A 9,710-nucleotide genomic window follows, 5' to 3' on the forward strand; every position below is an offset into this window, starting at 1 on the left:
ATTGAAAATTACCTTTGGTTTGACTTTAATTCTTTTGAGCCATGGGCATGAATTTCTTCCAGAGCCTTTGTCCCAAACAACTGGCTCAGGCATAGCCAAGCAGGGTCTTAAGGGTGTCTTTTTATAGTGGGGCTTTGAGAGTGACTGCTCCAGCCTCTGTCTGTGAGTTGCAATTTTAGACGTGAGTATAGTAGAATACCTGAGAGCTTGTGGCATCAAGCAAATTCTGGCCTGTGCTGGGATTAGGAGTGAGGCAGAGGCCACATTAGTTACCTGCAGCTCCTGCAAGTTTCCCAGAGAATTAACAGAAATGCAGATTTGCTGCCCTGCACAAAGCCCCAGGGCTCATGTAACCCTAAGGAATTTTGGAATTCTGGATTCATATGTATCATAGCAGATTCACTACTTGCAAAAAAAAAAAAAATGCCTCCTTCCAACCCTAAGATAAATAGGACAGACAATTTCAGTAGCTCAATGTGTCTTCTGGAAAGATCTTCTATTTAGAGGAAGAGAAATAGATCTTAGAAGGGATGGAGAGATGTCCTTGAATTGTATCACAAGCCTGTGACATACAGAGCTTGAGAATTTTTGACTCAATCACTGCTTTATCTCATTGACTTTGCCAGTGAGATATTGCAAATGTCAGAGGGTGACTACTTTGCCAAGGACTTTATAAAATTAATTTGCTCTTGAAGATACCTATAACCACAGGAGAAGATGACTGACCTGGGCGATAGAATATAGAAGGATAAAGTTTAGATTAACCAGCGCACTCTTTCTCCAGGTGCCATCAACAAATATCCCCCTGCAGATCTGAGACCCAAGTGTGTTAACATCACCTCTCCCAACCCAGAGAATGTTGGCTCAGGAAACAATGCATTGTGAGTTGGCAAATTCAGTTTGGGTAATACTACAGCTGGAAATAGTCCTTACAAAAATAATTTTAAATGAACTGTGCTTTAGTTTTCAGGATGCAAGTTTGCTTGGGATGTAGGGGTGTGTGTGTGTGAGTGTGTGTGTGAAATACTCCTGGTCTGTAATGACTGCACAGATCTGGAGTTAATAGCAGATAGAATATGACCCATATTAAAAAGAACCATGTTTCCATTTCTGTTGCTTTTATGGGAAAAAAAAAAGTTCTTTGTAATACCTTATATAATACCACTCTAATATTGGGTACTAACAAAACAGAAAACTTATAACATCAAATTTTAGATATAACAATCTTAGAGGAAAATAAAAACAAAAAGAGAAAAAAATTGCAAAAGCAACCAGAACATTCACCATTTAAAAAACAGAACCCATATGAAGACTAGTAGGAAGGATTCTTTTCTGTTCGATTTTGCAAAGTACAACCCTAAATACTCAATAAAAATTCAGTGGTGAAAATAAGATTGCTTTGGAGTACTAAACCATTGTTACAACGTTCTAATTTCCTTTGGAATATTTTTTTTAAAAATACCCCTGAGTCAGGTTTCATGCACAAACTGCATTTGGACTACTCCAAGCAGGTGCATAAAATTTATTGCTGTTCTATATCTGCCTGTATTTACATTTAATTCTGAAAGGGACTTGGCTAATATATTTTTCATCTCTTTTCTCTGTCACCTCAGCCATATTCCTGAGGTGTATAAAATAGAGACAGGAAACAGTGAGCTGTTTGATGAATTTGGTTCCCAGGATCAGCATTCATTTGTATTAGGGATCAGTCCTAGTAATGGTTCTGAGACTGCTACTGATTTGATCCAGATGTTATACCTGCTCTTTTCAACTGGAGAACTGCTGGTGAACAATGAGAAAGAGGCACAATCAGAAGAAATGCCAGCTCTAGCAGATGGTAAACAACAAGATAAAAAAGGTAACCTTGGGTACAATAGAATCGAAGACCCTGAAGTACCTTTGGATTTCCCCTGGTGGAAGCTGAGTGAAGATGAGCAAGGAGAACTCACTGGGACAAGTAGAAATGACAGGATAGAGGTGCCTATCATCTAGGGTTGCAAGGGGTTCCCAAAATGAGGAGGCAGACAAGACACAACTCCAGAAAGGCAAAAAAAAAAAAAAAAAAAAGGGAATCAATGGTGTTGACAAAACCAGAACTGGAAGTAGGTATAGATGTTTGTGGGGTGGGGTCAGGGAATGGAATGAGTTTGGACCACACAAGTCCTGATTAAGCAAGCAGAGCCCTTCATCCTTGTGCAAAATGCAGTGGGGGAGAGCTATGCAACAAACCTCACCTCTCACCTTCTCCCTTAGCAACCCAGGCTTTCCTGCTCTGAAATATGGGCTTCTAACCAGTGTCTGGAGTGGACTTCTCTGGAGACTGAGGGCAGCTTCCTAGGCAATGTAAGGAGGTGTTTCTGGACCTAGAGTTAAAGGGAAAAATGGAAGATGGAGAACAGGAAGCTATAGTAGGCTCTAGAAAAGCTATTTACAATTTTTGTTGTGTATCAAAACTACATGGGAAATTACTTTAAAATAAATATTCTTGGGTGTCTACTAAAGCTGAAAATATACATATACTATGACTATCAACTTTAATGTATATGCCTTACAGAAAATATTTATATTCATCAAAAGTCATGTATTAGAATGTCCATAAAAGCATTATTTGTAGTCCCAAAGTGGAAACAAAAATGCCCAATAGCAGGTATGATAAATCAAATTTGGTATGATTATATAATGAAATGCCATGTATGTATACAGTATGTATGTACAATATTAAGTATGTAATATATATCACTATATTAATACACAATATTGTAATATATACTAATATATAATATATATATCAACACTTCATATATACATCTACACTATATGTATTAGATATGGGTATAATTATAGGCATAGCTAGTATATAGATATTGAACAAAATCAGTAAAATAGGAGAGATGAGAATAGAGGAAATATAGAAAACTATAGAAAGGGAAGGGACGTGTAAGAAAAGAAAAATCAAATATAAATACAATGAAATATCTGTTTCCAGTCAAGATGGACTAAGCCCATATAGCCTCTCTCTCCCACTGATCACAACTGAGAACTCTGGAGAAAACACAAAAAAGCAATCTCCTGAAATCTCTGAAAAGAAACACAAAGCAGATATATTATAAAGTTTCCCATTGTCTTTTCTGTTTCCTTTTGTGGATTTGGCCTGAGGCCAGACCCCAGTCCTGGAACTGTGTAATGGCAGTAAGGCAGGAGGCTAAAACTCAGTACAAACCCCATGTTTGTGGACAGAGAACTAAGAAAGGGGCCCTTGTTTGTAAGAGGTTGTGGAAGAAATCCCCATTTCCCCTCTCTTTCCTCTCATTTAAAAAAAAATTTTTTTAGAAGACTTTACTTATTTATTTGACAGAGAGTGAGAAAGCATACAAGCAGGAGAGGAGGCAGAAGAATAAGGAGAAGCAGGGTCTCCACTGAGCAGGGAGCCTGATGCAAGGGTCAATCTAGGACCCCAAAATCATGACCTGAGCCAAAGGTAGATGCTTAACCAACAAGCCACCCACACACCCCTCCTCTCACTATTTTGCCCACTGTTTTGCTCTGAAAGTAGGCAAAGTTTGGAGCTGAGTAGAAGGCTAGCTAGCTAAAATTAAAGAGAAACCCTGTTTTTCTGGCCAGAGGAACTAGGAAGAGAAACCCTGTTGGCCAGCATGTAGGATAGATAGCCCCAGAGAGAAGAGAACTGGAGAAGGGGATCCTCTAATTCTAATTATGGGAGCTGCATAAGCCCTGGGCTCTCCACTATGCTGTGCATGGATGGGGAAGACCCAGAACAGGATAGCAAAGGCTTTGGACATTAAACTGAGGATAGAACCACTGTTCATAGGAGGTAATACAGCACTTGCAACCTACCGGTTGATTGCCTGCTGACAAAAAATTTAAAATTCTACACAGTATCATATTAGGATTTAGAGTCTATACAACATAATAGTCAAAATGTTCTTGATAAAACCTAAAACTAGGCAACATACAGGGAACCAGGAGATGTAAACTATTCTCAAAGGAAAAGACAACAGACAAAGCCATTGAAGCAGCTATGTTAACTATGCTCCATGAGATAAAGGCAAACAACCTGAAATGAACAGAAAGGAATTCTCAGCAGAAATGTGTAGTGATGAGCACTGGGTTTTATATGCAACTAATGGACAGGCTCAAAAGCAGAAGGAGGATGACAGAGGAAAGACTCAAAGAACTTGAAGATATATTAATTATATAATCTGAAAGGGATTTTTAAAAATGAACAGAACCTGAGAGACTTGTAAAAAATTATCAAAAGGTCTAACATTTGTTCTATTGGCATTCTAGAAGGAAAGTAGAAAGAAAAGAAAGTTAGATTCAGTCAGAAGAAAATACATATTAGAGGAAACCATGGACAAAAAATTCCCAAATTAGTAGAAGATATAACTTTACAGAGTTTAAAACCCCACTCAAGACACATCATTAACTGCTAAAAACAAAAGATAAAGAAAAATCTCGAAGCAGCTAGAAAAAAATCTACATATTACAAAAGAAAGGAACAATTCTTCAAATGATGGTAGATTTCTCAGAAGAAATCATGGAGGCTGAAAGATAGTGAAACATATTTTTCTTTCACATACTGAAATCAAAGGACTCGGAACACAGAATTTTATATCCAGTGAACATAGCCCTCCAGAATGAAGACAAAATAATGATACTTCCAGATAAAGGAAAACTAAGAGGATTTGTTGCTAACAGACATGTGCTAAAGGAAAGCAGTGATGGGAGAACCAGGGAGTTAGGGTGAGGCCAAATGACTGAGGATCAGAGGGCTGAGAGACCATACTGAGGAGGGGGCCCAAGAGGGAAATCAAGGAAGGGATGAAAGGGAGGCTGGTTGAGTGAGAAAAAGTGGCAGGTACCAGCTGCAGCTCACCTGTGTACAGAGCCATACTATCTTTGAAGGTAATTTCATGTAAATGATCCCACTGAGTTCTCTCCAAAACCCTGTGTAAGAGACAGGAAATAATACCCCTCATGTTTGGATGGAGAAACTGAAGCTCAAATAGGTTTAGTACCTTTCTAGGACTTGACTCTAGTCTGGCAGGTCCTGATTTAGTGTGCTTTCCCAATACTGGAGAAAGGAATCAGATCTGAGATAGAGAAGGTGGATGTAAGAGGAAATATCTTAGCTCAGACTACCATAAAAAATACCATAGACTGGGGGACTTAAACAACACTAATTTATTTTTTCATGGTTCTGGAGGCTGGGAAGACCAAGGTCAGGGCAAGAGCCAGTTTGGTTTTAATGAGAACTCTCTTTCTGGCTGGCAGACAGCCACTTTCTTGCTCTGTTTTCACATGGTGAAGACAGTCCTAGAGCCACTTCCTCTTCTAAGTTCACCACTTTTATCAGATTGTGTCTCCATCTTAAAACCTCATTTAATCTTAGTCACCTTCTTAAAGGCCATATATCCAATATAGTCATGTAGGGTTTCGACATCTGAATTTGGGGGGACACAATACAGTCCACAGCAGGGGATATAATTAACAACATAATTACAGGAAGAAACCTGATAAATCAGCATTGCCCAAGCTTGACTATGGATTATAATGACCTGGGTATTTGTTGACAGTTCCACAGTCCAGCCCACACTCTACATCACTTAGATCTCTGGGAGGGAGACACAGGCAACATTTTTTTTTTTTTTTTGAAGCCCCAGAGCAATCCCAATATGCATATAAGTTTGAAAAACATTTCTATAAATTTCTATTCAATCAGTCCTGTTACCTAATCTCAATACTTAATCTCTTGAGGTGAAAATGATAAGTTTGGTAACTCAAAAGGATTATCAAGTGAGCATTACTGAGATCTTTTTTGTTTGTTATTATTCTCCAAAATTTCTTTCCTCCAGAAGTTTTCTCCATTTTTCTACTTAATTATATATCCTACATCCAGAAGTTGATGATGTCTTTACTCATTTCCCTCTGAGAGTGCTAGCCAGTAACTTGATTGGGTGACATTTGGCCATCTCTTCTCCATGAAGTCAGTCTGAGTCTCTTTAGGAAATGTCAGTTTGGCTTCTTTCTTGGAATGGAATCATGCAAGATTAGAATTTGAAAATGGAATGACTATAGAAATCACTGAGTTGTCTTATATCTTTTTATAGATAAAGAAATGGAAGTTGCAGACATCTAAAATTGTCTTACCAAAGAATATTCACAGCACCTAGTCCAATACCATTTCGTCACAAAGACGCATACCCTACAATTGTGTTTCTAGAACACATATAATCAATGGAAAAAAGATAATAAAATATTTATCTGAAAAAAATTCATTATCTGGGTTGTTGAAAGATTGGAGATGATACATATGAAGGTCAAAATACACAATGTGCTTGGCATATAATCAGCTAGGATTATCTTACATGAATGATCTAAGTCTGGTAATATATGTGACAATTAAAAATAATCCATTGTGAAGGATGATCAGCCCTTATATGTTGATCTTGCTATGCTTATCTTTGTTTTCCCAGAGAGAGTGAGCTTTTCTTTTCACCTACTCATTTTTCTGATGTTTAGATTCTATCCATCTACTTAATGTACAGATTATTTTGCTCATTAATGTACATTTGCAAGGTTTTAATGTGGATTTTTAAGAAGAACAACTGCATTCCTTTTCCCATTATACCACATTAGGGCTTGTTTCTTAGTCTTTATTTTTCTAACATCAAGAAGAGTATTGCTCAAAGCGTGGTCCCTGGACCATCAACATCAGCATCATCTAGGAAGTCATTGGAAATGCAGATCCTTGAATCCTACCAAAGACCTGCTGAATCAGAAACTCTGGGGTTGGGACTCTCCAGATGATTCTGATGCAGGCCAGGGTTTGAGAACCACTGACCTAGTGTTAGAAATATTGAGCCTAAATTAGTCTTCTTTAATGGGAGTCCTTTTGTTAGATATTAATAGGTAATTGGGAGAAATTTTTCTTGTAACACACTGATAAGTAGGTATCATTTTCGCAGGACTTCTTAGTGCCTTTATTGGGCTAATCTTCACTGTGTTTCTGAGAGAGAGGCTACTGTCAAACCATTATGACCACAGAATCTTTTATCAGGGACTAGTGTTCTATAGAAACCAGTTTGGGAAACAGTAGTTAAAAGAGTGAACCCAGGGGCCACTGGATAAGGATATGGATTTGACTCCTATTTCTGCAGTTACTGGTCATATGATCCTAGGCCCATTATTTTGCCTTTCTGAGGTTTCATTTCCCTACCCGTAAAATGGCCAGAATAATGGAGCCTACATCGTAGGGTAATATGATCCTTAAATGAATGTAAATTGCTTCAAATATCACTTTACATAGAGTGAAACCTTAATACATGTTAGCTATTATTTAAAATGATGATGATAATGACAGTGGTGATGACAAATGGCATTAGAGCTGACGGCCATGGTGGAAAGAATGCCAGATTAGGAATGAGGAGATTTGGATGCTAATTTTGGTTCTGTCACCAACTAGCTTTGTGATCTCAAATTTTATCTTGGTCTTCAGCTTTTTTATTTGTGTAATGAGGAGCTTGGGAAGGCCAGTGTTTTTCATACTAAGGGGCACACAAAGACTTCCCAGGGCATGGATTTCTAAAAATTAGTCTTTTTTTTTTTAATATTTTATTTATTTATTTGACAGACAAGTAGGCAGAGAGGCAGAGACAGAGAGAGGAGGAAGCAGGCTCCCTGTTGAGCAGACAGCCTGATGTGGGACTCCATCCCAGGACCCTGGGATCATAACCTGAGCCAAAGGCAGAGGCTTTAACCCACTGATTCACACAGGCGCCCCCTAAAAATTAGTCTTAAAGGACTCTGTCTACCTGAGAATGTCTCTATTTGAGGAATCATGGAGGGTCTCCTTTCCTGCATCCCCTTTTACAAATGTCCCCCACCTCATTTAAAAAAAAAAAAAAAAAGGCATATTTCTCAACCGTCCTTTTTTTTTTTACGATTTTTTTTTTAAGATTTTATTTATTTACTTGACAGAGCTCACAAGTAAGCAGAGAGGCAGGCAGAGAGAGAGGGGAAAGCAGGCTCCCCGCCAAGCAAGTATCTCGATGTGGGGCTTGATCCCACAACCCATGACCTGAGCCACCCAGGTGCCCCTAAGATTTTATTCCTAAGTAATCTCTATATCCAACATGGGGCTCAGACTCACAACCCCAAGATTAAGGGTTGCATTTGCTTCCAATTAAGCCTGCTAGGCATCTCTCTCAGCCATTCTGAATCTGATTCTGTGCTCTGCCCAAATGTAAACCCTCCTAGGGAGGCACAAGGTAAGGAGAGGGGAGCATGTTGTCAAAGAGTCATTTTAAATACTGGATCTGTAGGCCTCCTTTAAGCCAGGTAAGGCTTCAGTTCTTTCCCATCCTGTACATGTTTCTGTTAAGGAAGAAATGTGTTGCTAGAAATAAGGTATTTGAATTCATGTTTTGATGTTTGAATTCAGTTATACTATAGAGTAAGGACGGTAGGAGTGATGATAAGTTTCATTTAATAATCTGGCCTGCTCCATTCCCCGATCTTGGCAAAAAACACCTCTCTTCAAAGGGAGAAATCCATGAGAACAAAGCAGAGAGCCTATAAATGAAGTATCAGTGGAGAGCAGGCATTGTTTCATCAGGCCAAAAAAATCATAACAAAAAACCTTAATCATTTACCTATCTTGGAATGGAATCATAAGTAAGACATCATCACAGAGACCCTCAGTAACATACTTATTTCAGTTGGAAGACCAAATCTCCCAAATGAAAAAGCGATGTTAATTGGTTTTACTGTAAGGACTAGTTCTGCCAATTAGGCTATATGGGGATATGTCCCATCAAGAGAATAAGCCAAGTTGGAGCCTCAAGATTCTGAAGGAAAGGGGCACCTGGGTGGCTCAGTGGGTTAAGCCTCTGCCTTCGGCTCAGGTCATGATCTCAGGGTCCTGGGATAGAACCCCACATTGGGCTTCTCTGCTCAGCAGGGAGCCTGCTTCCTCCCCTCTCTGCCCACTGCTCTGCCTACTTGTAATCTCTCTCTCTCTCTCTCTGTTAAATAAATAAATTAAATCTTAAAAAAAAAAGATTCTGAAGGATAAAATACATAAAACAGATTATAAGAAATATTATTTTATCAAAAAATACAGTAATAGCATACATGTGAAGTGTGCTTTATTTATCAATATTAAGATTTTCCAGCCACATTTTAGTGTCTCAGGTTAAACACCATACCTGTAAGTGAAAGAATAACTAACTAGTATTATTAATAGCCATTTGATAAGTTCAATGAAGTGTTTTTGGGTGCATTTCCCAGAAGTGAGAAAATGTCATCCAGTGACAGGGTAACAGATTCTTTTGTAAATAAAAGCTTTTTGAAAGATTACTGGGTAGTTTTGGGCACATAACTCAGAATTCAAAGAATTGTTTGGTATTGCTATAATAAAATTCCTTCAAAACCCATCTGTCTATGTAAACAATATTTATCAGTGCTTAAAACTATAACAATAAATATTAATAGAATTAATATTAAATTTTGCATCACTTGGGGTGCCTGGGTGGCTCAATGGGTTAAAGCCTAAATTCCTTCAAAACCCATCTGTCTATGTAAACAATATTTATCAGTGCTTAAAACTATAACAATAAATATTAATAGAATTAATATTAAATTTTGCATCACTTGGGGTGCCTGGGTGGCTCAATGGGTTAAAGCCT

At 38.2% G+C, this 9,710-nt stretch overlaps 1 protein-coding gene across 1 annotated transcript in view; it reads left to right on the top strand.

Moving 5' to 3' along the window:
- Window positions 1-9,710, top strand: part of COL6A5 (collagen type VI alpha 5 chain) — a 97,686-nt gene that overhangs the window by 85,549 nt on the left and 2,427 nt on the right. Inside the window, exons 38-39 of the mRNA XM_059390908.1 lie at window positions 785-881; window positions 1,614-1,858. Coding sequence (XP_059246891.1) covers window positions 785-881; window positions 1,614-1,858 — 342 coding nt within the window. The remainder of the gene's footprint in view (window positions 1-784; window positions 882-1,613; window positions 1,859-9,710) is intronic.

This window comes from Mustela nigripes, chromosome 2 (assembly GCF_022355385.1).
Source record: "Mustela nigripes isolate SB6536 chromosome 2, MUSNIG.SB6536, whole genome shotgun sequence".
Taxonomy (NCBI): Eukaryota; Metazoa; Chordata; class Mammalia; order Carnivora; family Mustelidae; genus Mustela; species Mustela nigripes.